Genomic DNA, 26494 nt, shown 5'->3' with positions numbered 1-26494 from the left:
TCACCGGCATCGCGATGGAGGGCACGTATCAACAGTACATTGCAGTTCCGGCCATCTACGCAACCCGGATTCCTGCCAACGTGGACCTGTTCCATGCCGCTCCGCTCATGTGCTCGGGCACCACCGCCTATGCCGCCTTGCAGAAGAGCGATCTCCGCGCCGGAGAATGGGCGGTCATCTTGGGCGCCGGCGGAGGGTTGGGCCACTTTGCCGTCCAGATTGCCCGGGCCATGGGCGCTCGTGTCATCGCCGTGGATTCCGGGGCGGCCAAAAAGGAGCTGTGCACGTCGCTAAGGGTTTCCGAGTTTATTGATATTACGTCGGGCACAGATCCGGTTCAGCGGACCATGGAGCTCACGGGCGGAGGAGCTCATGCAGTTATTGTAGCCTCTGCCCATCCGTCTAGCTATGCGTCAGCACCGCAGTTTCTACGGGTCGGAGGAACGGTCGTCTGCGTCGCCATGCCTCCAACCAGCAAAGCGAGCGTGGGCGGCGATCCGAATGACCTGATAGCCAAGAACATCTCCATCCAGGCCACTATGGTGGGGACACTGGGCGAGGCTGCTGCGGTGCTGGACCTGTGTGCCCAAGGCCTGGTTACTCCCGTCATTACCAAGTTCCCACTGGAGCAGGTGTCGCGTGCAATCCAGCTTCTGAAGGAAGGGAACGTCGTCGGTAGAGCCGTCGTCGACTTGTGGTCATAGTGCTGGTGGAATAGTCAATCAATCTGCTTCTCAAGACCAAGCTTGCTGTCTCGGACGATGCCATCGCTCACGGTCATGGCAGGAAGATCCACAAACCCCCAGACTTAATAATCGACCGATAACGCGGGGAAGGTCTTGCCATTCAATTCACAAGTCACAAGTTACGTAGAGGATGTTGTCAGTAACGACCTTGGAGGTGGTGGGTGATGCCTGTGTCCACTGTCCGCCCAATCCGTTCCGTGGCTCAACCGGGCCGGGCTAGTTGATCCACCCAGGCCTTGGCAGCCCGCCTTGGCCCCGGAGTTCTCTTTTGTGCGACGTTTACACGTACAGCCTTGGCCGCTGCAAGGCACCTGGTAGTAGAGCTCTGCTTATCAAACTCGGTTGTTCATTGACATAGTGGTTACAGGCAATTGCTGTTGTTGACCGGCGGGGTTGCAAAGAAGTTGTCCTCTCATGGCTCCGACCATAACAAGTTTGGTACTTGAGCGACTTGACCATCTGACAACAGTCCTTCCCATATGCATAAGACACCTTTGGCCAATACGCCTCATTGTCCAGAGATTATAATCCGACTGCAAAAGGAAAGGTGTCAGGAAAGTTCTAGTCCGGGTTCAAACCATGGGTCCAGCAGCAGCTCCTTTGCTGTCGGCCTGTCTCTTGGATCGATCTTCATAATCTTGCAGATGAACTCTTTATCCGCCTTACTCACTTCCCTCTCGGTTGTCATGTTGAATGGTGTCAGACTCTCGACAGTGTCCAGCACGTATGCGATGGTGGCCATGGCAATCTCGTCACTTCGGACAAGGTCCACGTACTTTGGGGGAAATGGCCCAAAATATTTGGATTGCTGGATCAAGATCTGAAGTTCATACTCTCCGTCGCTGAGCTGGGTGCTGTTCGGGGGCCGGAATATATTGAAATCACCGCCATAGATCAGGCTTATGATCTTCAATTAACAATTTGAAACCAATGGTCAGTCAAGAGTGACCAGGAAAGGGTGCAGCCGAGACAGTTTAATTACCATGGTGCCCAATGACCATATATCTGTTGCTGTGTTCCAAGGTAGGTTCAACTGCGCCTCAGGACTTCGCCAGACGGGCGCCCCAATGGTTACCCCCGGCCTTTGTGATTTGGGAATTCACATGAGAGGTGCCACCAAAGTCTGCAAGGTGGATATCTGACAGAGTCTTGGGCATGCCAGAGTCGTGGTCGTGGTTCTTGTAGTTCACCAGCACATTATCGAGTTTCAGATCTGCAGACAGACGCATGAGTGTATGATACATGATACATGATACAACCAAAACGACAACGGATGATGAAGAAAAAGCGAGGCAAATCAGTCCAGTCCAGCGAAAGAATGTGGCGAGACTGACCCGTGTGCACATAACCGGCGCTGTGAAGCAGGTCAAGGGCTCGGAGCACCTGCTTGGACACATATTTGATCTCCTTGCCAGTCAGGGGCCGCTTCTTCGAGGCACTCAGGAGGTCGTCCTCGAGATATTCCAATACTATTGCCGGATCGGAGCTCGCTGGGACTTCTACCTCATCTTTTAATTGTCCGATGAAGTGGCTGTGGCCTTGGAAGCGTTTCAGGATATCCCGCTCGTTCCTGACCGTATCGTTTCCGCGAGCAAACTTGATTACAGCCGGCGATCCAGTCTGATCTCTGTTCGCTCGATTAGCAATGGCTAAAATTATACTCCGTACCAGCCCCAGTCAACTTCAAGTTGAAGGAGCTGGTACGGATGATGAACGACTGAGCCTACTTGGCAAGCCAGATGGTGTCCCGCACCTTTTTGGCGACCGTGTAACTGTCCAATCTCCCCTTGAAAAGCTGTCCTATGCGATAGCTGCCTGACATTATACGATGAGATTGACTTGTAGTCTAGATGGTACCTAAGGCATTAAGATAGGTAGGGGGTAGACTATACAATTGGGCTATACTCTGCAATTAGATTTGGGCACGCCGCCCTATGCTTCCTTGAATCATAGGTGCTGCTGCTTTAACAGACCGGGCTGAGGGGGTATGGTAGGACACCACCGAAGAGAACCCAGGACATAGGAAGAGAGAATGGTTCAGGACACCGACGGTCCCACAAGAAACACAGTGTTTCAGAGCGTCAAAACTCCAATTGCGCGTCAAACCACTATTGCATTGCTATCAGGTTTCTTCTCTCAAACCATCAAATTTCACGAACCTCAGGAGTGAATCGCCCCCAAAAGACGAGACAGAGATCCCATCATCGACTGGGACAGCCACCAGTTTGGCGCTTCCAACAAATTCAAAATCCAGCCTGACGACTACCCCAGCATCTCCACATCGAGACCAATGGCCCTCATGAACAAGTTGACATTGCCCAGTCGAACACTAGCCATTTCCGGAGGCAATGTCTTGCTCTGCTGCACCGTTTCCATGACCCTATCTTTTACTCCAATCACTAGCCTTTGCTGTTGATCCGGACTTGCACCAATCCCAATCGTGGCCAGAAACTGCCAGATGTAGATGTCGTCGCCAGAATTCACGGGACCCGGGAACAGCAAGCCAAGAAGAGGCTCCAAGGTGTCAAAAAGCCGGTTATACAATGCTGTCCATTGTTGCCATTCCTGGTCAGACACGACCCCAGACTCTTTCGAAAGCTCCGCACGCGTTAATAGCATGGTCATCATGCCCAACCCGATCTTGGTCATGGCAACAACTGCAATGCTGGTACGTTCGACCAACAGCCCGAGCAACCCAATGACAATGTTAATAGGCGCTTCATTGACATACTGTAACAAGCACGGCATCACCGTCTGAGAGAACAGCTCGATCTCCTCCCGAACTGCTAAAGTCGGCTGAGAATCTCCCGCTGCGGGGCGGGCGTCCTTGGTCACATCCAATTGATCAAGATGGACGACAATCATGGTCAAAATGGTCAAGCGCTGCTCTTGATCAATTAGACGAAAGATGCGAGGCATGGCCTTTTTGCCTTTCGCAAAGGAGAGGAAGGCGATGAACGGGTGAGGGATGGAGGACCCTGGAACGATTGGGTCAAGCACCTTGAGCTCCTGCCAAAGAGCCGTGTTGAGCTCTTGCAGCTTTTGCCGCCAATCCAGGTGAGCTTGAATGGAATCAGCATCACCTTCGGTGGGTGGTGGGGGCGATTGCCGCTCATGATCCTCAAGACGCATCAAAGTGGTGTAGACAGCTTCAATGTTCTTTAGTATTGTCTTACGATCGCTCGGGCTGACTTCCTTCCTTCCACTGGCTGGGCGAGCGTCGGAACTGTCTTGCCTCTTGATGTTGAGAAGCGGCTTTGGTGTCTTTGCATTGCTGAATGAAATTTTGCCCAAGCTACCCTCGATGATAAGCTGTTTGTTCTTAGGCTTCAATTTGGCCGCCTCCACGGCTCGCTGAACCTGTTGTTGCATTCTCTGCATATGATTGTCACCGTTGGCATGCTGTCTTCTCCCGCCCCCACGGATACCGGTTTGGAAGAGATAGGTTTGCGCGAAATGGCCGAGCGGCTGGGTCGGATGCTGCCTTGGAGCCCCCCGAATTTGACTGTAAACCTGGTAATAAAAGTCTTCGTTCAAAGAGGCTTCAGGATTTGGGTCGGCCGAGGTGCCAGTTGCCGTGACAAGCTGTTGCAACTGGATGCGTGTAATGAAATTCTTGTCTTGCGGAGTCATTAAACCATTGCCCTTGGATAGCAAAAAGATCTTGTGATTGCGCTTTGCTCTCTTGGCATCTTCCTCCAAGTAAGCACGGCGCTGTGCTTCGGACAAGTCAAGTAGCTGCTGAGGATGAGTGATGCCAGGCGCAGCTCCCGCTTGTGCTGGCCCGTATGGTGGCAACCCTTGGACTCTATCGACACTAGGCTGTGGCGAATGACGCGCTCGGTTAGGGTTCTGGAGAATCTGTAGAGGCTGTTGGGCTGGACGGAGCTGCGAAGTCTGTGAAGGATGCGAAGGCTGTGAAGGCATGCGATTATGGCGCCGAGGGCTGGCAGAACGCGGAGGCGGCGGAGCATGTTGTTGGTTAAACGGCATCGGTGGCGGTCCTGGTTGATACGGCTGAGGAGGGTGCATATGGTCAACAGGGAAGGGAAACACTTGAGGCTGAGGGTATGGTGGCTGCGGTGCTTGTGCTGCCTGGGCTCGGGCGTGGGCTTGGGCTTGAGCCAGTAGAGCAGCTTCAACTTCCTCCAGACTCATCATCTTTGTCCCCGGCTGCGGTGCCTCCGGAGCTGGAGCGGTGTGTCTGGACGTACTGACGTGAATATCTTCAGGCTGGCTCGGCTGACCCGGTGAGTGTGTGGAGGGCTTGTGGCTCCATGCTCCAGATTTCGCTTCAATTTCCGGAATATAACCCGGATCTTGATACTTCTCATAGCCTGTCTTCTTGGGCTTCCGAGATTGAGGGGGCGCAGTCTCCCGAGAGGGGTATTGTAGATTGTATCGCATCGCCTCTTCCTCAATGGCGGTCGATACCTGGGCAGTACTGCCAAAGAAATCGAAATCCTTTCCTACACCACCACGGTCATTTGACCCCTCCGCACCACCGCCGAAGGTGTCATCGTTGAAGTCATCGCCAGCTTCTTGAAGCTGATCGCCGAGACCATCGTAGGTGTCTTCAAAGTCAAGTCTGAAACGAGTACGTCAGCTTTGTGTGCCTAGGATGTAGCCGTCACGACCTACACTTCTTCCTGATTGTCCTGAAAGGCTTGCAACTTGCGAGCTTTGGCTACTTCGTTGAAGGGATTTGCGTGCTCGAAGAAGCCCTTGCTGTTCGCGCCCCCAGCTTTGTCCCTGGGTAGGGTCGTATCAAAGCCGAAGAATGACATGGCTGTAATTGCAGGAGCTGGACCACCGCAGAATTGAGGTCTGGGGTCAAGGGCAGGATTGTTGTTGTCGTGGTTAGTGTCTCACTGCCCCGCTCCCGCACTGTATTCGAACGATTGCAGAAGAACCGCAGGCGGGCATGATCCAACCGGCAGTGGACGAGATGAGGTATATGCGTACCAAACACAGGAAATGTGACTGTGACCCAGATGGGATGAGCTCGGGTTGAGATGCTAATAAAGAGACGGGAGGAGTGGACGAGGACCTTGTGTGTGGGCGGATCGCTGGCTGGCAGATGGTGATCTAATCCTTACTGGCTGCCAATAATTAAGTCACGGGGACTCAGTAAGGCGGCATCGTGTTCAGCTGTGTTTGGTAGTACCGGAACATCTCTACTCCGTATTATGCCTCTAGTCATGCTCCTGCGGCGCACAGCCACAACTAATTGCCATACGTGTTAGGCATTAGGCCTCCTTCTCAGGGGGCCGGCCAGACCCTGGAAATAGACTGTGGCTTGCCCTGGTACATCCACAGTGTCTCTCCTACATCCGCAAGATGCCTAAAACTTTCTTGTAACACGCCTGCCAGCTTGCGCGTTCAGTCCCTTTTTGGTTGCGTTGGACCCATCTGATTCTCGAGTGTCCAACAACTGTGTTCTGTCAGATGTCTTACTCCTATCCTTCAAATATCCTTCTCTAGAAACCCCCGTGTATCAAGTTTCTTCTTTGTTTCCAAACAGTGCATTATCCGTCGTCAGCCCGCGTCGCAGCCGCAGCCGACTGTCAGGCCTCATGCCCTCACCACTTTAGCGAATCACGGATATTCCTCGACGGTCTCTACTGCCATTTGGACCAGGTCAGAGCACTCGGTGCTTTCCTCCCGTCCGTTTTCGTCAGTCTGGCCTTCTAGTCGGGTTCTCCCTTGCCAGCGCATTCCAGAATCGAACTCGCGTGCACAGTCTCTCTGATCTGGCAAGATGGCGACGGGATCAACAAGGTACCTGCGCTATATACTGTTTGCTGTTTTCGTAAGTTGCAAGAGGCTATCTGATGACGAGTCCCATCGCTGATGACGCCAGGGCATCGCCATCCTCTACTTCATCTCTACCTCATCGTTACCCTCCTACGCGCAGCCTCTTACGTCAGGAGGTAAATTCTCCTGGGATTCACCCAGTGATGACTCGTCCTCTTCCAAGCCTAAAGAAGCATCAGATGCAGTCTCGCCTCCGAAGCAATCGTCGCCGGCCTCGGGAGAAACCAGACCGTTGCAATCTATGACACCTAATATTACTCCTGCCGTACCCTCCGAATTGTCTCCACCAGCGCCGGGCGAGCGTGTGAATGCTACATTTGTAACATTGGCAAGAAACTCGGATCTGTGGGAGATTGCCCGCTCCATTCGACAGGTGGAGGATAGATTCAACAGGAATTATAACTACGACTGGGTGTTTCTGAACGATAAACCATTCGATGACCAGTTCAAGAAAATCACCTCATCTCTGGTGTCTGGAAAGACGCACTATGGCGAAATTCCCACAGAGCACTGGTCATTCCCACCATGGATCGATCAGAAGAAGGCCGAGGCTGTCCGAGAGGATATGCGTCGCAGAAGGATCATCTATGGCGACTCCATCAGTTACCGCCATATGTGTCGATTCGAGTCTGGCTTTTTCTTCCGTCACCCACTGATGCAACAGTTTGAGTATTACTGGAGAGTCGAACCAAGCGTCGAGCTGTTCTGTGATGTCCACTATGACCCATTCCGCTTCATGAAGGACAACAAGAAAAAGTACAGCTTTGTGCTGAGCTTGTACGAATATGTTGAAACGATTCCGACCCTCTGGGATAGTGTCAAAAAGTTCATCAAAGCCCATCCTGAACACATCTCCCCCGATAATTCCATGTCTTTCCTGAGTGACGACGGTGGTGAGACCTACAACAAGTGCCATTTCGTGAGTGCTTCCCTTTTTCCAATCTCACGCCGCTTCTAACCATGCTTATAGTGGTCCAACTTCGAAATTGGTAACCTTGATTGGCTTCGATCGCAAGCCTACCAGGACTTTTTCGAATCTCTTGACAAGGATGGCGGTTTCTTCTATGAGCGTTGGGGGGATGCCCCTGTGCACTCCATCGCCGCTGCCCTACTCCTCCGCAAGGAGGAAATTCACTTCTTCAACGATATCGCCTATTACCACGTCCCCTTTACTCACTGCCCAACTGGGGAGGATCTTCGCTTGAAGCTCCGCTGTCACTGCAATCCTCAAGACAATTTTGATTGGAAGGGTTATAGTTGCACGTCTCGATACTTTGACCTGAATAAAATAGCCAAACCCGAGGGTTGGATGGATCAAGTATGACTAACCGACGGCGGCAACAGCGGCAACAGCGGCGTCAGTCTAGGTTGGGAGATTTGGCGGTATTCTTGCCTATCTTTCAGCGTTGGACTGGTCATGCTGGTGGTGTTGATGAAGATTCCGAGAACGAGACGTAAGATTCTTGCAGCAGCAGAACGGTTGGCCGAATGGCATGAAAGGGGATTGGCACAAAGTGAGGATTCGGAATGATTGCACCGCGTGCTACTCAGTTTGGTCCAACAGCACAACCAAGCCAGGTCGGAGTTATCCACCAGTGTCTCATGAGGACCTTCTCTTCCGATACAATCATTCGACAGGGATATCTTACTTGGAACAGAATCCTGGCCAGTATTCACAAGCAATGTGGACCCTACCAGTCTACGTTATCGATTATTCGACACAACCCACTTGGCTACCACGTGAACTGACACCAACCCTGCTTTATGGCAGGATATGGTTTTCCGGGAGTTGTCTTCGGGATTTAATGGCAGGACAGGTTAGGGAAACGGCAAAATACGGGCGGTTAAAGGGTGTCTCCAGCAACGGCTTTCACTCCATCAGCCCGGGATGGTACACTGGTACCTGTGGCTGGGGAATCCTTTCGTGGCCAGATACCTTGGGTATTTTACTCGAGGATATCGATCTGGATGCGAATCGAGACGAGTGAACGGCGAACACGGTTTAGGTTTGGGTTGTGGGCCGTACGTTGCCAACGGCTGGAGACATGAATGTATAAAATGAAGAAGATTTCTATCAATCCATCAAGGTCACTTGATCAACCAAGAATTCTTATACAATATCTAAGGCCGCTAAGTTTAATGCGACATACCTGTAGCTATGCACATACCGGTCGCGTACTTGGTATACGTAAAGTCCTGACGACAGAGGGAAGCCGTAGAGCAAAACCAGAACTGTTATCCCGGCACCGGCAGAAAAGAAACCAGAAAAGCGTCCAAGAAACCAGGACTCAAAGACGTTAACTACCGCCGGGATTACATCAACCACCGCAGGCAGTAAAGGTGAGCCACGCCCACCGAAAGGGAGATGTGTCTGGTGTTTTTCAGCCAAGTTGACCTCTGTAAATAAAGGAAGCTCTTGGATGACCCGATCCTTGTTCGGCGTGTGCCGCCATGGTTCTGAACAAGACAACCTCCTACACCACTAACACTCCGAGTAGTCATTGACCCGAGACTGACCCTCAAGTCATACAGCCAAAAGCTCTCGCGTTCATGTTCGATATTACAGTCCAGCCTAATCCGTCTTAGGCTTCTTCGTGCCGTATTTCGACCTGCTGGTCGCTCGGCTGGGGACACCACCCTACACGACGAACATAAATGCGAAAGTCAGCAATCAGACCACAGGTATACGGCGAGAAGAGGTCACAAGTTGGCTGTTCAGGGCGGATCGAGTCGTGAACCAGCAACTTTCGAGGGAAGGGATAATAGGTGTAGGTAGAACTCACCAAATCAAATGCTCCTCGGACCAGGTGATAGCGCACCCCGGGGCAATCCTGACTCCTTCCGCCTCGGACAAGCACGACACTGTGTTGCTGGACATTGTGTCCCTCGCCGGGGATATAGGCGCTCACCACCCTGCCACTAGACAGTCGGACCTTTGCGGTCTTGCGCTGGCCCGAGTTGGGCTTCTTGGGCTTGGTGATGCCGACTTTCAGACACACCCCTTTCATCTCCGGTCGTTTCAAGGACGCCAGCGCCGGCGACACGGCGTGTCGGGCTTTCTTGGGCTGCCGAGGCCGTGCCCGTACTTGGTTCAGTGTCATCCACGGAGAGGGCGACGTCGTGAATGACCGGGATGGCCGGGCGAAAGGAAGGCCGGGTTTGGGTTTCGAAATCGTGAGCCGTGTTAAGGCTCGGAGGGCGTGCAGAGCCGTCATGGACGGTACGGGAGGCATCGTGGGCATGGGCGTCGGCGGGAGTAATGCTTGAACAAGCCCAACGGCGCTTGAAGGTGTAGAGGTGGAAGATTCGCCTGTGTGATGAGGATCACTGTCAACGTAGCGTATAGGTATGGTTCCAAGCTGGCGGTGCGGACAACTTGAACTTGGACTGAATGTCAAAATTGGCGCGAATTGAGGTTTCTTCCCAGACGGGATTAGTGTGGGTTACGGCTCATCACGTGATCTCCAGCTCTTGACTTGGCTTAGTAAGGCAGGGAAATCAGCCTCGCGAGGCTGCCACATTGCAGGAGTCCTTTACCATGCCGCGCTTTTGGACAATCCATTCGGAATTCATTATGGTCCGCAGAGGACAGCCCTCTCCTTACTGTGGGAGAGAGGTTGTATCAGTATACAGAGGCTACCTGGGATCTGTTTTTCTATCTTCTATCCGCATTTTTGACATGTCATCTACTGTATATCATTAATGGATGAGTTCTTCGCGCGTAGTTGGCTGCAAAATTCAGATTCGCGAATTTCCAGTGTTGATCTCCAGACTCATGCTCATGCTGACAGTGACAGCCAGACTCGACCGTCACCAGCACTTCCTGACCGACTCGACACTGTGTAATCACCCCCCTTGTGCCCTCGCCCTTAACTCAACCTCGTCTTCCTCAAGTCCTTCCAAAACCAGATTTCGTCTCGCAACTGCCCATCCTTGGGCGAGTAGCCGTAGTCATTGACCACCCCAAGCGCAGTATAGCCGAGTCTGGGATAAATCTTCTCCGCATCCGACCCGACAGTGGTGTCGAGCATGAGATTCCAGCGGCCATGCTCCCAGGCAATGGCTTCGAGTTTGGCCAGGACAGACCGCCCGATGCCTTTGCGGCGGTGCAGAGGCGACACGAAGAGTTTCTCGACACGGCCACGGAACGGGCCGGTCTGGGAGAACGGTGTAGCCAGGGACACGACGCCTGAGACTTCGAGCTCAATAGTAGCGGTACTAGGACCCTTCGATTCGGTGGGTGACGATGTTTTGCTGGTGGACACGATGCCGGTGCCGGTGCCGGTGCCGGTGCCAGTGACAGCTTGGACGACCGGCCATCCTCGCCCCTCCGACTCAAACGGGGGTCTGACTTCTCCATCCGGCGTCGATGCAATCCGGCTCGACACTTCGGACAGATACACAATGATATGCCTGCCTCCCTGCTGGACCTCCTTTAGCCGCTCCTCCCACCACCGGTACATGGTCGCATGGTCGAGGGGTGGGAGGAAGGTGGCCAGGGTGCCATCGTGCAGAACGCACGAGGCGTGCAGGTTGACTATGCCGTCGAGGATGGTTTTGACGGACGGGGTCGTGGCCGTTATCGTGCCAATGCCGGCGGCGAGAGCGGTTGCCATGGTGTAGAAGCTAAGGGAGGTGATATCTGCTTGCGGCTCACCCTGGATCGGGACCTGGCACGCTGGGTGATGCCGCCCTGAGCTCAGCCTCGGCTCGCGCGAAGTCGTTGTAAGCACAACAACAAAATGTACGGAGTAGGCTTATCGCCTTCCAGACATATCGCGTCGGTTCAAGTCTGGCCAGCCGTATATATTAAAATATGTTGGCTTATTTGTATTAATAATTAATATCAAAAAATAAAAGAATTAGTAATCTTAGTTGGTAAGGTGTTTCCTTGTCCAAAAGGATGCCGGATCGAGACGGTTTGATTCGCAGCACGGTAATGAGCAGGATGGTAACTGTCCATTCATCAGCGGTGGTCTGCAGGTTGTTAAGTGTAATAAGTGGTCTATAACCAATTCTAGATGAACGATATACGGATACATAGTTCTGATTGGGCTGAGCGCTATATTTTAGTCCTCATCGCTGCCCTGTCGTGTAATATGGAGAATCTTGCGCCTTATGGCATGCGCCTTATGGCAGGCGCTTGATGTCCCATCCTTGATGGGTGTCGAAACCCTGGAACCCCTTGTTGTCATAAGGGACGCCATCGAAGTACGGAACAATCATATGCTCATCAACGCCGTCTGGCAATGGTAGATGATCCATTGCTAGTAGAGACAAGTCCGCATGTGAGGCAGAGGTAGTGTTGATCAGGACTGAGGATGAGGAATGAGCACATGAGTTGGGGATTGGCTCCAGACACCGAGCTCGGGTACTGTACAGTGTTTACTCTTTTATGTAGAGTACATATGCTTATGGATGAAAGTAGCACAGGCATCGTACTGTAACATTTATTTAAATGCACACCCGAACCCCAACTCGCCCCGCTGAGCATAATAAACCCCATTGAATGCCTGTTGGAAGAAAAGGGGAAACTCAACGGGCCGACCAACATCACACCTTTTCCCAAGCTCTACGTATCTGCACGACCGCATTCACAATGTTACCATACTCGTCGTAGCGCCTGCAACAACTGGAATTTGGTACAAGGCTATAATTGTGTCGGGCCGGTCACTGCCGCCAGCATGAGTCTTGCTCTAGTCTCACAGGTCATCGGGTTCATCTCCTTTGCCATCACCCTCATGACTCTGCTCGGTATGTCGCCCATCCCAGTTTCATGTACCCACCGTCTTTTCTGGCACGACTTACCCCGGCTCCCGAATCCCAGCGTGGGGAATGATATTGTTCCCAGTCATACGTAGCGGGTGCTATTCTTTTGTCACCTCCCTGTGTAGGCGTTGGTAATCCACAGCTCCTGACACATTTCAGGCGTCTACCGGGATCTCATTTCAACCATGCGCCATGCAGACACCTTGATCCCCATCATGCTTGGCAACTTGCGCCAGGAGATCGAGGCGGAGAAGGTGCTCCTCCGCCATCGCATCCGCGAAGGTGACCCTTACTCTGTTTTCCCCAACCCGCGCGCTCGGCGCAAACGACGCCGTCAGCAGAAAGACAGGATGGAAGTGGCACAACTACTCGAATCCACCATCAATGACTTGTGGCAGCAATTCAAGAACGTCGAAAGGCCGTTTTTGATCAGGGATCCTATGCGTGCCGAGCAGGTCCAGAGGGGTGACTACTGGGGAGAGAGTGATGTTGATGAAAAGCATTCTGCCAGACCCAGTGGCCGGCGCAGCAGCAACGACAACCGCAAGAAGGTAAAGGACCGTGTGGGTATGGCGGAGGCTGGGTTGTCGTCAAACCAGCAGTGGTACTATCGAACTGATCTGGTCCATCGATTCATTTGGTAGGTCGAACGTGTCTACTCGCGCCTTGTTCCTAAGCCCAGTCTCAGCGAGGTGCTTCGCGACCAGACATAAGCTGACTGGAGTAATAGGTGGCAAAGCCAATCGTCTGTTGTACACATGCTTGATCAAGTACAACGGGTCCAAATCCGAAGAATGGAGAGAGATCTTTTCGAGACTGACGAGCTCGTCAAGCGGATCTTGCGGAAATTAAATAGGCGCGGCGGTGGAGGAAGAGGCGACAGTGAAAGTAGCATCCGCACTCCCTCCAGTGATGGAGGTGGAGATGATATGGCAGATATCCGAAGACGCAGTGCCAGATCTAGACCTGGCAGCGCTAGGCAGTCAGGTCGCGGTCGCAGTGCGACAGGCGGGCGCTTCCGAGACGTCGAAGAGAGGGAGACCATCCGGGTCCGATCTGGCAGCATCATAAGACCGCCAGAAGACGAAGCAAGTGGCACAAGACGTCGTAGAGAGAGAACTCCTCAAACGCAAAGATTCGAGTACGAGGTCGTCCAGCCGGGAAGAATATATGTCGACGTGGATGACCGGAGAGGAAGAGCTGAGCAGGCTGAGTTAGACCACATTGATCGTGTAAGACCCAGCCCGGCATGAAATTATAGTCGAGATCGAGGAAGACACAGATAGAAGAGGCCCGTCGTTGGCAAGAATCCATTCCCGACTGGTCTTGCCAGTCTTTCATTCTCTCTTCCATGCCTCGAACTCGGCATCAAGGTGTTCCTTGAGCTGTTTAAACTTGTTCCCAAACACTTTCCCACAGCGCCAGCACTTATAATCCTTCTTAAGATTGGCATTCTGATAGCTGGTATTTCGTCGGATGTCATCCTTCGCCAATGGAAAGTCCTCCAAAGGGATGAAGAAGTCGGTGTTGAAGCTGTTATAGTGCTTTTGGTGCTTCAGTCGGGCTGAATGCATATCTCGACTGATGATATGAACATGAAGATGGCTCATCGAAGGATGGGCGTGGATTCCCACTTTGAACTCCTTTGTGAAATCTCGTCCAGCTGGCAGGACGTCAGGAGGGTCGTCACCCTCCATGGCCGCAATGCGGGCTCTGCAAGACTCCGAGTATGGACTTATTACTCGCGATAATTCGGACGCAGCTAACCTGACAGCCGCCGCGGCCTCGCTTCGTACCATGTCCACGAACTTATGGTCGTCGAATGCATCTCGCGGGTTCAGGTTCCATTTGGAGGAATCTCGCGGGAGCAGGAGCAGATGCACTGTGGCTTTGGGGAAGGCATCTTGAACCAGGACCGTCCGCTCAGTGTGCTGAATGACGATGTTGGAAGGAAAGGAAGTGGGCTCGAGAATGTACGGGAGGAGCCCGCTTCTGAAGTCGGTAGGATTGCTCAATTTCCCTATGCCTGGCCTGGAAGACGGCGGTTTTGTTTGTTTGGATTTGGGAGACATGAGTTCGGAAAATGCGTTGCGCTTGTTCGATAAGGACATAGGTTTTAGCGAGACTTCAGCAGCCTCTTTGTCGTGGTCTGATGACATATTTCCTGATGTAGGAATGGTGGGAAGGCTGTCCCTAGTTTCTGGCATGACGGAGACAGTCTTCTCGTCAAGTGAGAAACGCTCCTTGTCTTCACCGTTGCTGCCTCACAAACATCCACCCTAATCACTACAGCTCTACTCAGTAGGCAGCCTTATATACTGGCGATGGGCGCGTGGGAACGAAGCGTCAGGCATGTACTCTGTAGATACGGAATATGGTTGGATTTGTTTGAAGGGAAGGCCTCCTTAGCAGTGAGGGCAGCCGGTCAGGCTTAATCCCATGTGTCAAAGCGTCTACTACCCCAGATTTCGTGGCACGACCCTTCCTCATCACAAATCAATGCAACGACGGTTCGCCAACTGCAACCTTCCAGAACGAGCAACACGAAAAACGTGCGAATATCATTTTGGTGAGATACAACGCCCGAGAACCTTATGGCAAGGGCTCTCGCCGGGACTTCCTGTAACTGGAGGACTCAAGCTCCCAGAAAATCCACTCAAACGCCTCCAGCAGCTTGCTCCTTAGACTGCCCTTCCAATACTAAAAGGTGATATTTGCTTGTGGCGGCGCAAGCCTGGAAGAAATCTTGAAATCTGAATGACTTTTTCGCAGGACCTCCAAAATGTTTGCAAGCCTGGCCAAACAGTCCCACTGCGTCAGAGACAGCCTCGCAACTCCATGCCGTCAAACCCCCTGCAACCCTCTGCAACGTACAGTCCTTGGTGTGTGGCTGTATCGCTTGGTTTCTTCTTGTCCCCTTCTCTTTACATGACCACACACCTGCTGCAGCACCCCGCACTCTGTGCTTGATGATCCATCTCCAGTTTCTGTCCTGGCCCATGTGAGCCCAGTTGAGGTCCGCCTGCCGAATATCCCGCCATCTCGCGATTAAACCGTCGAATTTCTCGCACCAGACCGTAAAATGCATCATCAACATGTATACTGGACTTGGCCGACGTTTCAATGAACTTGCACCCAAATTGTACAGCGAGTGCTTCTCCCTCTTCCCTGGACACAACTCTTTCTGACTCTAGATCGCACTTGTTGCCCACTAAGATCATTGGGAAGTAATCTTTATCCTTGACCCGTAAGATTTGTTGTTGAAAGGTGATGATTTCTTCATAGGACTGTCGGGAGGTTATGGAGTAGACGAGCAAGAAGCCCTCGCCCGTTCTCATGTATTGTTCTCGCATTGCGGAATATTCTTCTTGGCCGGCGGTGTCCAGGACATCGAGAAGGGCGGTCTCATCGTCAATCATACATTGCTTGCGGTATGAATCTACCGGAGGATATCAGCGAGCTGCTCTCATATCTGTCTGCGAGTTTTCGCACCTTCAATTGTAGGATCGTATTCATCCACGAAGTGGCTTTGTATGAGTTGAATGGTCAAGCATGACTTTCCTACCCCTCCACCTCCTACTACCACCAATTTGTATTCACGAAGGAACTGCAAAGGTGATATTAGCGCGGCCATACCTTAGAGCAGGAAAAGCGAAAGGCGATTTTTTGTGTTCAGACGCACCTTTGAGGCCATCACAGGCAGCCAGGTCCAGCACAGAATACACGTCCGCACAAGGTCTCGCACCGAATCTCGCTAGAGCCAGGCGTTCCGAAAACGTAGAGGTGGCGTGAAACGTACGCCTGGGGGTAAAATGCGACAAGGAGGACTTGCAAGGGGTTTAATGGGGCGACAACTGGGAGAGGTTCGAAGCGAGAGGCTCCGGATGCCGTGATGTGATGGACGAGGTAAATATCGGAGTGTAATCACAGACAAGTTGCCCGCTTGCGGAGGGAATTCGGGTCGGAGTGAAACTTTGACTCAGGCCCTGCTGGTCCGGAGAAGGAAGGCACTGAGAGCTCTAGTTGTCTAACAAGTCGAGGGTTACTTGCAATGGAGCAGTATTTCCGGCGGGGTTAAGGGGGCGATGGCACGGTGAACGTCGATAGCAAGTCGCATGGAAGACTCGAAAGGTAGAAGTACCGAGCAGTGGTTGTAGAGGTAGTAGTGGTTGCGGTTCGGGGGTAGCAACAGCACTGAAGGAGGAAGTGCGGATGCAAACTCCAGTTTTTTGGAGCCAGGGGACAGGGATAAGGCGGGAATCGACAAGGGGGGAGGAGGATGGTCTGCACTGTGTCGTAAGTGCTACTAGGGCGATATCACGGTGGTTGGTGTCTCTTCAACGCGTCGAGGGAGGGCGAGGCCCACGAGACGGACCACTGGTTCGGTCGGATGTGAAGATGTCAATGCACAGCAGTCAAGTCAAAGACAATTGACGTCCACAGAGCAGTAAAGTGACAGAATCGAGGAGAGGAGGCACAAGTACGAGATCCGAAGTCTGGAAGGAAGGGTCGGTTGAGTAGTAGGAGGGAGTGCACCACCTAGGACGGAGTATATCCCTCCTGCTCCCCAAACTGCGGTCGACGAACAAGAAGTCGTGCCAGTGTGTGTGCACTTCCTCTAGCCTGTCCGTCTGGCACTTTACAACCCACAATTGCACCCACTGCGCTACTACGTGAAGCCATCCCAGCGACGGGGATGCTTCTCTGCCACTCCCTAGCTTCCTCGCTATCCTCTTTCTGTCTAATTCCGCCCTGGTTTACTCTGATTTTTGGGCCGTCTCCATTGAACCCCTTAAAAGCAATTGATCGAAATATTCATGTGCTGCCTGCCTTTGAGTGCCAGGTCTGGGTCCAGCGCTGCTCAAGGGTCATGGCGCCAGCCGGAACACCTAAGCCATCATGCCATCAATGCGAAGTATCCTATGGATATGTTATCAGCACACACAATGCTGTCAATTAGTTCCAGACGAATCCACGAGGATGGTAACCGCTCAATACCCGCCGGTGCCGCCCTACCAAGTCGAACCATCTGTTGAGAACTCGAGGCCATGCCCGCAACCAGACCTCCTCCAGCCCTTGATTCGATGCGTCCTCAGCCCGTCACACCCGCACCCACGCCGTTGCTGACTTCCTCCAACTTAGCACCGCGGTTATATGACTAGTTCATGAACATTCCCAAGAGTTGTCCGCTTCCCCTGCGCCATGGCTGTGCGACCTCATTTCCGCATTTCATATTGAAAGAAGCAATAACATGAGCAGAGCAAATCTCCCCACGACAGAGCCGGGATGACGTCTCACCATGCAGAATACGGAGTAAACGATCTGAGCATGATAACAATCCGACCTGTGTTCACATGTATCGCAAAAGTGGCCATGACGGCAGTAGGCTCCTGATTCCTGCCAGTTCCCTGTAGTAAGCTTCACAGTTTCTGATTGCACTTGCCGACTTTGGAGCAACCCGCTAGCCTTGCTCAACGTTCCATCAATTGAGCTCTCGGAAGTACGTACAAGAAGACTGCCCTTGTGCAATCGTTTCATGACCGAGAGGACGAACAGAGATCCACCTTCAGAGCGACATTCTGGAAGATTGCCCAAATTGCGTTGTGAACTACTCCGTACTTACTACGGAGTATACATGTACGGATATTGGCCCACCAATTAGCAAGAGTCTAGGACACAATTCTAGTCAACCTCGTCTCCCCTCCAGAAGCCGTGATGCTCGTCAGTCATAACCTAACCTAGAGATGCGGCTCAAGCCTCTAGCCGTCAACAGTCTGTGCACTGGTCAGGATGCGGCCATGTCCCACATGTCCCATGGGATGTGCAGTTGGCTCGGGATTCAGGGGAAGTCCTAGCATCCGAAATCGGGTGAAAGGGATTCGTGCACGACCAGGGATCCGGTCCTAAAACGTACTCCGTAGTACCCCATGGCCATCGGATGCAGGCACCAGATTCAGACATGCGCTTTTTACTTGGATCCTAAAGCGAACAGCAAAGATGAAGGGTAAGTGCCTCGACAAGGGTCGGTGAGGAATATTTAGTTAGCAGCTTATTTCCATCAGCTATCCTTGTCTTTTTTGACATCGGTCTCATCATCAGTATCATCTTCTCCTTCCACCTGCACTCTCAGTCCCTTGACGCCCTCTGCGACTTCGGCCACCAAGCTGTCCATGTATTCTCTGTCGCTTCCAACCAGTGTGACGACGTTCTTGTTCTTGCCCCAGCGAGGATAACTTCCAACCTTGACCCCTTTTGGTTCCGCCCTCGCAGCGAGTTCGGTCAGATAGTCTGCCACCTGGCTCTCCGCCAATGGTGTACTGAAGAGAATTCGATACAAGCCCTTTCCTTCTGGGTCTTTCAGTCGCGGGAGAATGCGTGGTTTCAACCCATCCAGGATCGTCTCGAATATCCTCGGTACACCGGGCAAAATATGGATATTCCTGTTCACCACTGAGACGGGAACCCAAAGATCTTCTTTCACAAATAGTGCTTGATCTTCGTCTGGGATCTTCGGGTCGTGAGGTAGCTGGGCCATACGCAATTTGGCAGTGAGGGCAGAGGAAGGCGTGTCCCAGGAGAAGTTGGGTTGGGACTTGTGAGGGCGCGAAAACTTCTTCATCTTCTCGACGGTCGGCTCGTGGAGCTTCAATTCGAGGCCAAACGCCTTGGCTATAGATTGGTAGGTTATATCGTCGTGTCTAGGAGCATGAGATCATGTCAGCTGGACGGAGATCTCTTTGGCGGAGAGAGCACCTACGTAGGCCCAATACCGCCACTGGTGACCACAAAGTCATAGTTCTTGGACATGCGCCGTGCCGCTTCTATTATGTCGTCTTCGTCATCGGGAATGACCTCAACTCTCTTCAATTGCACGCCGAGCGAGAAGCACCACCGAGCCAAGTATGCCGAGTTGGTGTCTACAGTCTGTTTGTTTCCGCAGCCACGTCAGTCAAACAGCCAGTCAATCAAGCAACTGTGTCGTCCATTGGAGATGCACCCCATGAGCGCGTAGCCTTAGGCTTGCTGCAGGAAGGATGTCGTCGACGGTACCTTTCCACCCAACACTTCATCGCCGATGATTATGCATCCCGCCGTTTGTATCAAGCCCTTCTGGGGCGCGGAAGTCGCTTCGATATCGGATGGTGATGTCATGTTCGAGGACGAGGAGGGCGCCGATGAGTATGCGGCTGCAGAGCGATGGGCGAAGTTGGGAAGCGGTCTAGACAAGTGGCGGGCTAGTTGGGAGAGACGGGAGAACATTGATCGAATGGCGCATACACAGTAGGTGGCCTCAATGGGGGATGCACAAGAGGATGAGGACTTGATAGAATAGACGATTTTGGAGGGGAGGGTTGGAGGGTAGGCGCTGGTGAAAGCCTCGGGCATGAGAAGCTCACTTGCTGTCTGCCCCCCACCAGGAGACGGTCCCTGATTTACCTAGTACATACGTACAGCACCAACATATTGGTGCCTATCACATCATCATACAATAGCGCTTGTCGACAACAACCCTGGTTCGCAATATCATCGAGAGTGTTGCACGCCTATGATCGATCCAAGTCCTCGTTTAGGCACTTCCGATAAATGCTCGTAATCTAAACCAGCGGCGCACCCGCAGTTTTTGAGCTCGACGACTCCCCGCAGTCTTTCAGCAAGGCTGGGATCGAGATAGGGCGATCACCTGGAGGGAACGATCTCCGAACGCCATCCTTGCATCTCGTGATAAGATCCGAGTCCAAGCAAGTCCTTGTCGTCGAATCGAACATCTGCAACCGTCAGCAAACTAGACTGTAGCAACTGGTCACTACAGCGAAGATGGTACTTCCACTCCCATCCATCCCCCCCGCCTCCCCTTCGGCTTCTCTACAAGCCGTCATACACCTGCCCTGCAAAGGCAACAATCTACAGTCATGCGAACTACGTATGACCAACGTTGACATTTTGAGGGCATCGTTAGTCAGAGTCCCGCCTCTACACCTTCTCCCAAGAGACGAAGGACCAGCTCCGCAAGTTCCGGCTAGGGACGTCGCGAGCGAAGACACCGTTGGCAAGGATCTGTGAGTTCCTCAGCACCCAAACCCCCATTTTGCACTTCTTGGAGGCTATAAGGCTGGTTCATGACACGAAGCCGAGCTGCTTTCCCTGAAGCATGCCCATACTATGAGAGTCATGTGGCGAACCAACACCGACACTGCCGGTCCTTTGCTGATTATCATTGCCGCGCAGACCAGATCGACACCAAGACACAAGAAATCAAACCATCCTCCGATGAGACGTATTCAGACGTGCTCGAGCTGGCCGACGAGCTCCCGGATTCGTCGCCGCGATTCATTCTGCTGAGCTACCCGTTGACATTGGTACGGAACCCCAAACCCCATCCAGCGTTTCGTAATGTACGGAATACTGCCCCAATCCTTGTTTTCTACACTGTCTATTTCCGAACCGAGCCGCCCTTGTGGTATGAGCTGGGTTCTATACTTGACCGCCCTTGTGGTATGAGCTCGGTTCCATACTTGACCGCCCTTGTGGTTTGAGCTCGGTTCCCTACTTGAAGGAAAGGCATTCAAATATCCCCAACTCGTCATTCTAACCTTTGCCATGTTTGTGGGCCGTTAGCCGTCCGGTCGCATCTCTGTTCCCTACGTCCTGATATACTATCTCCCGGTGAACTGCAACCCGAACATGCGCATGAGCTACGCCGGCGCTGTCGAGCTCATGCGTAACACCGCCGAAGTCAACCGCGTCATCGAGATCCAGGACTCGGACGACTTGCAAGAAATCGAGGCCAAATTGAAGGGCGAGGACTGAGCGAGGATTGGGACCAAATTGAAAGGCGAGGACTGAGCGAGGACCACGGACAACAGCCACAGGCCGGTGTGGGCCGAGGAGGTCTGGACGCAATATGATGGCCTGGAGCAGAGACGACAGCGGGGGACATTCGAAGATGGTGACCTAGCCGGGACAGGACGGGGGCAGAGGGGCTGCACCTGTCGTAGGACGGTGAAGAGAGCCTGGCATCCACTGCTCACATAAAGACGGGATCAGAGGGTCGGTGGATGGGAACTCATGAGGATTACTAACACCGACAGCGATAGCTATTTGGATGAAAGGCGCTACCATTCTTCTAATTCTATATATGTACCTGATCTCCAAAGTCAACTGTTCTGGTCAATACAGCCCAACCAGCCTAGTGCCTGCTATACTGGAAACACGGACGTGACACCCATGTATGCTCATAGGCCTCGCTGGTCGCCCTCACAATTGAGATCTAACATGTTCCGGCCCCCCACCTAGTCCTGCCGCCGTCGGTGCCTTGCCTTCCGGCACGGTAAAGCCATCAAAGTAGCCCTCGAGCGCCTCGACTGTACCGGTCCCTTCGACCAGTCTGACTGCAATACCTACGTGTCCATCAGGCCGCACGACCACTACCGCGCCCTCGCCACCCGCAAGACCCATCTTAGCATGCGCCGCAGCAGGGGCGTCAGGGACTCTTATGTCCCGCCTGTCATCAGCATACACTCGGCCAGCGTAGTCCTGGAATAGAGGAGGGAGGTCTGAGATCTCAATCTCCGGCCGTTTAGCCGCGAGCGTCAGGCATAGCGAGAAGAAGGGCGAGTGCGGGTTGTCATTGTCGTGATGATTATCGAGTTGGCGGCTGGCGCAGCCGAAGCGTGTGTAGAAGGAGTTCGGGCCCGTCAAGCCAGTGGCCAGATCGAGCAGTGCTTGGTGCCGACCTTTTTTGGGCGACTGGTTGAGGCCGGCGTAGATGAATAGTCGGAAGGCGCCGTTGTAGGGGATCTCGTTTTCAAGGTGCACCACGTTGGCGTCCACCACCCGCGTCACGTTCGATGGTGGCATGATTCGTCCCGGCCGTAGCTGCGCCGAATCTTTGATGATCAAGGGGTGCTGGAAGGGGTGCTCGCCCCAGTAGTTGAAGATGTTGCCGTTGTATGCGACGCCAAAACCGGCCGTGAACTCGCAACTGGCTTTGAACATCTCGACAAATTCGTTTTTGGTCTCGCCGGAATCGTGCTTGTGCGCGTCGCTGACCTCGGACGCCGTTGGTTGGCGCTGGGAGAAGAGAGCGGCGTATTTGTTGTCGAAGTTGAGGAGGGCTTCGGCGATAAATCTGCGTTCTACTTCGTACGTCGACAAGATGTCGCGCTTTGCGAAGCCGGCTTCAACCAGATGCATCTTCCACGCAAAGTTGACGGCGTCGTGAAACGCAGTGTTCATGCCCTGTCCGGCTTTGGGCGAGTGCGTGTGGCATGCATCGCCGCCCATGAATACGCGGTGGTCCAGCGTGTACTTATCAGCAATGCCTTGGCCGATTGGGTAGACAGAGTACCACTCCACGCGATCCCAATCGCAGTAGTATGGCTGGAAAATGCGTTTGGCAGCCGCCTGCACTTCTGCCACAGTGGCTGTCTTGCGAGGGGAGAAGTCTGGGTCCGTTGAGCTTGCGATCTGGATGTACAGTCTGACCATGTTGTTTTCCCGTGGGATGACCATGATGCTGCCGTGATCCGAGTGGATGGTGCATTTCATTTTGATGTCGGGAAAGTTTGTACGAACGACGCCATCCATGACGCCCCAGACATGTGAGATGGGGTCTTTGTGCCGAATCTTAACGCCCAGTTGGTCACGGACGAAACTGCGTGCCCCTTCACCGCTGTACAGGTACTTGGCCCGCACAGTCTCTGTGACATTGCTATCGAGGTTTGTTAGGCCAACCTCAACGGGATAGTCCGGGTTGGCGTGGTTGGTTTCGAAGCTTTTGATGGTCCATGGCCGCTGGACTTTGGTTCCGTTCTTTTCCAGATCTTCAATAAGAACTCTCTCAATGAGTCCTTGGTGCAGGAGAGCTGTGTAGGGGTACCTGGCGTCAAGAAACTCCGGACAACTGGCCCATGTCCCTGTTCGCACAATCTTCCCGCCTGGGGCAGGATCCCAGAACGCCACTTCAAACACCCGGGCGGGATCATGAGCCATGATCTTTCGTTTCAACTTCATATTCTGGAGCATCTCTAGAGTCCGAGGTTGAATCCCGTCGGCTCGACCAGTTGCTGTTGGTACAGGGCGGTTGTCGATATGTCTGACTTTGTACCCCCATCTCGAAAGAGAGACGGACAGTAACAAACCCACAGGACCGGCCCCGACAATAACAATATCATACAACGGGATCTCCGTCTTCATTCTGGATCTGGCAGATTGAACAGCAAAATACAAAGAGTAGAGTAGATCTGGGTTACCGAGAGACGGAAAGGTGCATAAAGTTAGTGGCCAGCTTACAGGGAAGTGGCAACCAGGACTGGGAAACTGTGGCTCGGGAGAAGACAGAAGAAGGTTTATGAAGAAACCCGAAGTGAAGTTGGACCTTGTCGGATCTTGAATATGGCAGTTGCCAGCCTCTTCGGTGCAACATCGAGGTCAACTTCCCAACAACCGAGCCCTCTGTGCCGCTTCACTTCCACCATTTTAGGAGACTGGGAGGGGCGTCTGACTCCGAGATACAGATAGTGCCCCCAGATGAGGCCACGCCAATGGCTGCAGCGGCCCATGACTGATCTTGGATTGCCCTTCCAGTGGGCAGTTGGCCGAGCAGTTTGAGCAAGTGGATGATGAAGAGCACGGCTGACACCCCGCAGGCCGGATATGAAAGACGGCAATCGAGATGTCACGTGAACAGAACCCTGGGTCCGAAACTCCGCTCCACGTGATCAAAGGCATGATCTCTTGGCACGTCGCGTCCTTTTTCAACCTCCTGCTCCCCCTTATTCCTTTTGTCTCTTGTGTTAGACCTCAACCCTGCACATGGATAGCATGGAATGGCTTATGATGGATTCTCATGGTGTCTCAGTAATCCCCAAGGTGCTCCACGTCTGGCTTTCATATCACTTTGGACCGTGACCTTTCTCGACCCAGGTACAGTCTATGTGCAAGGCTGGGCACACCTTTGCTTCCGTTTTATGCTGGATGATGGGAGTCTAGACAATGGATGAAGCTGTCTTGGTAGCACCAATCCTGGCTGCGAGGAGATGCTCGCTGATCACATGTGTGAGGCGGTCTGATCTTCTTTGTGCTGATGGAACGGACTTGGTTTGGTTTGATCAACTTGGTGGTTGCTTTTGATGTTTGAACTTGATGAAATGAAAACCCTCCTGCAGAGATATGCCCCTTTCCATCACAACAAGCATGACCCCGTGACCACCGGAACGGCAAATCTTTTGCCCGGCCGCTTGGCGGCAGCGAGGGCAGGCATACTGCTCCCACGACCAGGCAATCGATCTGTTTGTGAATTCACTACCCTTGCAATCCACCCGACTCTCTTCATCATCGTCTTCGGTACTGTGGCGTGGCGTTTGTGAATCCATCGTTCCGCATTGTACCTTCTCTTCCCCTGTCATTTCCTGCTGTCCATGACAATAACCGACATGCCTTGTTCAAAAGAGACACTGTCCTGAGCGTGAGAAGCGCTGGTTCCTCCAAATTGTCCGGGCATCGCCCTTTCTCCAGACATCATGCCTGACATCGCCCGTCGTCGAGTCATCTCGGCGAGTCCCTCCTCTCCTGCTTTCAAGAACTCCCCTCCATTTGAAGAGCTAGGTTGCTTTGATGAAGAATCATGCCGATACTTTCTCCGTGAAGTTGGCCGGCGGGTCGTCCCGTTCTACCCCTTCACTTTTGGGATGGAAGAAGTGTATAGCTTGATCCTCGAGAGATTTGGCTATCCTGGAATTCCGGATGTTACGAGTGTCCTCCAAGAGCTGCTGGAAAATGATGATGTCGCAGGCGGGTTTGGCGACGATGGAGACATCTGGCGTTCATGGCGACACAGTTGGAGACACCGAAATGTGAGTCGCCCAGACAAACCCAGCAACAGGTTTACTGACATTGATGGCAGGATGACTCTCTCAATCCCTTCATCCCTAAGATAGGGAACTTCATTCTTCAGGCACCAACCGAGCCTCATATTCGCCGCATCAAGGCCCAAAACTTCATCCGTCAATCTGAAAGAGCTTGTTCTCATGATGAGGGAACAACATCGGCTGACAGATCTGGTAACGAGATCCAAGAACAGTCCGCGCGACCAAGTCCTCGCCGGCACCGCCAGATCGAAGATGAAGATACATACATCTTGCCGGCCACCACGTTCTCGCATCAGAGAACCCGAACCATGCTGGCGTCTGGGAATCCGCTGGCTTTGCATGCCTATGGTGGACAAGAGCGACCGAGCAGCGACAGACACTCGGTTACTTCGGCAGCATCGTCCCAGCAGGAGTTCATTGAGGTAGAGCCATCAAACCTGAACTCTGATATTGACCCTTCGCTCTTGGTCTCTTTCGAAATGCTCACCAACGACCCGTCTTCTCCCGCAGGATTTAGACCCAACCTCAGAGGCGGGCAAGCAGAAGTGGTCACTCTGCAACAAGTTAGGTCTGAAAGCGGACCGACTGACAATGGTGAGATCGACAACGCTCGTCGCGACTTCGGGTGAGCTAACGTGTCGAAACAGAACGTGCATCTGGTGAGGCACACTTTGCTGGCGTCGAACAGCCAGCGGCCGAGGCCGAAGTTGCTGACACCAAAGTTGTGCATGATCAGTACGGCAACCCAGCGCAGGGCAAGGAGTTGGACTCGCCGAAACAGGAGGAATCGATGGATGATCAGTACGGCAACCCAGCGGGGGAGGAACCGGCAGATGATGACGATGATTCACTAGAGCTTGCCAGACCTTTTGCTGGAGCTCCAGCAGGCCGGGAGCCTACGCTGAGTATGAGGACTCGGGCGATGAATCGAGAATTCCGACTGATTGATGGAGCGATATTTCATCCACGAGCACGCAAGAGAGTGTCTTCTCAGAACAACAGCTCACCCGAAGTCGCGACGAGCGTTGCTAATACGAGGCGAGCGTCGGTTGTGCGGCGCAGTTGGACCCCGGTGCGGCAAAGAATTGAGTCACGCTCTAGCTGGTTGAAAGACACAGCCAGCCATGTGTTGACATTATTCCGGAAGAACAGCCAAGAAAAGAAGACCAAATCTTCTTGAGGAAAACTGTAAGCACTCGCCTCATTTGAAGGCCGAGGCCAGAGTCAGAGTCTAGCACTGTCTAACTTCAATCCATCAATCCATCAATTCGCCTACCGCTCATCCCTCTGCCA

The 26494-nt window shown here is 52.9% G+C and overlaps 13 protein-coding genes across 13 annotated transcripts; 5 read left to right on the top strand and 8 right to left on the bottom strand.

Annotated features, from left to right (window-relative positions):
- Positions 1-14: 14 nt before the first annotated feature.
- Positions 15-704, top strand: A1O3_04793 (uncharacterized protein; the record flags this gene model as incomplete). The annotated part of the gene is made up of 1 exon (XM_007734921.1): positions 15-704. The coding sequence occupies one exon, from the start codon at positions 15-17 to the stop codon at positions 702-704; it is 690 nt and encodes a 229-aa protein (XP_007733111.1).
- Positions 705-1296: 592 nt separating this feature from the next.
- On the bottom strand, positions 1297-2568 carry A1O3_04792 (STE protein kinase; the record flags this gene model as incomplete). The annotated part of the gene is made up of 4 exons (XM_007734920.1): positions 1297-1600; positions 1794-1959; positions 2081-2373; positions 2474-2568. 4 exons carry the CDS (start codon positions 2566-2568, stop codon positions 1297-1299), a joined length of 858 nt encoding a protein of 285 aa, XP_007733110.1.
- Positions 2569-3008: 440 nt separating this feature from the next.
- A1O3_04791 (uncharacterized protein) lies at positions 3009-5533 on the bottom strand (the record flags this gene model as incomplete). Its single annotated transcript, XM_007734919.1, has 2 exons — positions 3009-5334; positions 5388-5533. 2 exons carry the CDS (start codon positions 5531-5533, stop codon positions 3009-3011), a joined length of 2472 nt encoding a protein of 823 aa, XP_007733109.1.
- Positions 5534-6507: 974 nt separating this feature from the next.
- Positions 6508-7887, top strand: A1O3_04790 (alpha 1,2-mannosyltransferase; the record flags this gene model as incomplete). The annotated part of the gene is made up of 3 exons (XM_007734918.1): positions 6508-6558; positions 6610-7482; positions 7534-7887. The coding sequence occupies 3 exons, from the start codon at positions 6508-6510 to the stop codon at positions 7885-7887; spliced, it is 1278 nt and encodes a 425-aa protein (XP_007733108.1).
- A 1248-nt stretch (positions 7888-9135) lies between these two features.
- Positions 9136-9796, bottom strand: A1O3_04789 (small subunit ribosomal protein S12; the record flags this gene model as incomplete). Its single annotated transcript, XM_007734917.1, has 2 exons — positions 9136-9201; positions 9347-9796. The coding sequence occupies 2 exons, from the start codon at positions 9794-9796 to the stop codon at positions 9136-9138; spliced, it is 516 nt and encodes a 171-aa protein (XP_007733107.1).
- A 636-nt stretch (positions 9797-10432) lies between these two features.
- A1O3_04788 (uncharacterized protein) lies at positions 10433-11179 on the bottom strand (the record flags this gene model as incomplete). Its single annotated transcript, XM_007734916.1, has 1 exon — positions 10433-11179. One exon carries the CDS (start codon positions 11177-11179, stop codon positions 10433-10435), a length of 747 nt encoding a protein of 248 aa, XP_007733106.1.
- A 1068-nt stretch (positions 11180-12247) lies between these two features.
- A1O3_04787 (uncharacterized protein) lies at positions 12248-12976 on the top strand (the record flags this gene model as incomplete). The annotated part of the gene is made up of 2 exons (XM_007734915.1): positions 12248-12317; positions 12492-12976. The coding sequence occupies 2 exons, from the start codon at positions 12248-12250 to the stop codon at positions 12974-12976; spliced, it is 555 nt and encodes a 184-aa protein (XP_007733105.1).
- Positions 12977-13669: 693 nt separating this feature from the next.
- A1O3_04786 (uncharacterized protein) lies at positions 13670-14539 on the bottom strand (the record flags this gene model as incomplete). Its single annotated transcript, XM_007734914.1, has 1 exon — positions 13670-14539. The coding sequence occupies one exon, from the start codon at positions 14537-14539 to the stop codon at positions 13670-13672; it is 870 nt and encodes a 289-aa protein (XP_007733104.1).
- A 717-nt stretch (positions 14540-15256) lies between these two features.
- On the bottom strand, positions 15257-15966 carry A1O3_04785 (Ras-like protein; the record flags this gene model as incomplete). The annotated part of the gene is made up of 2 exons (XM_007734913.1): positions 15257-15771; positions 15825-15966. The coding sequence occupies 2 exons, from the start codon at positions 15964-15966 to the stop codon at positions 15257-15259; spliced, it is 657 nt and encodes a 218-aa protein (XP_007733103.1).
- A 2424-nt stretch (positions 15967-18390) lies between these two features.
- On the bottom strand, positions 18391-19592 carry A1O3_04784 (uncharacterized protein; the record flags this gene model as incomplete). Its single annotated transcript, XM_007734912.1, has 3 exons — positions 18391-19030; positions 19090-19256; positions 19383-19592. 3 exons carry the CDS (start codon positions 19590-19592, stop codon positions 18391-18393), a joined length of 1017 nt encoding a protein of 338 aa, XP_007733102.1.
- An 857-nt stretch (positions 19593-20449) lies between these two features.
- On the top strand, positions 20450-21140 carry A1O3_04783 (uncharacterized protein; the record flags this gene model as incomplete). Its single annotated transcript, XM_007734911.1, has 2 exons — positions 20450-20689; positions 20949-21140. The coding sequence occupies 2 exons, from the start codon at positions 20450-20452 to the stop codon at positions 21138-21140; spliced, it is 432 nt and encodes a 143-aa protein (XP_007733101.1).
- A 447-nt stretch (positions 21141-21587) lies between these two features.
- Positions 21588-23528, bottom strand: A1O3_04782 (uncharacterized protein; the record flags this gene model as incomplete). The annotated part of the gene is made up of 1 exon (XM_007734910.1): positions 21588-23528. The coding sequence occupies one exon, from the start codon at positions 23526-23528 to the stop codon at positions 21588-21590; it is 1941 nt and encodes a 646-aa protein (XP_007733100.1).
- A 1325-nt stretch (positions 23529-24853) lies between these two features.
- A1O3_04781 (uncharacterized protein) lies at positions 24854-26381 on the top strand (the record flags this gene model as incomplete). The annotated part of the gene is made up of 3 exons (XM_007734909.1): positions 24854-25186; positions 25237-25795; positions 25849-26381. The coding sequence occupies 3 exons, from the start codon at positions 24854-24856 to the stop codon at positions 26379-26381; spliced, it is 1425 nt and encodes a 474-aa protein (XP_007733099.1).
- Positions 26382-26494: the final 113 nt, after the last annotated feature.

This window comes from Capronia epimyces (assembly GCF_000585565.1).
Source record: "Capronia epimyces CBS 606.96 chromosome Unknown aczIQ-supercont1.4, whole genome shotgun sequence".
Taxonomy (NCBI): domain Eukaryota; kingdom Fungi; phylum Ascomycota; class Eurotiomycetes; order Chaetothyriales; family Herpotrichiellaceae; genus Capronia; species Capronia epimyces.
This window is presented reverse-complemented; position numbering and strand designations above follow the sequence as displayed.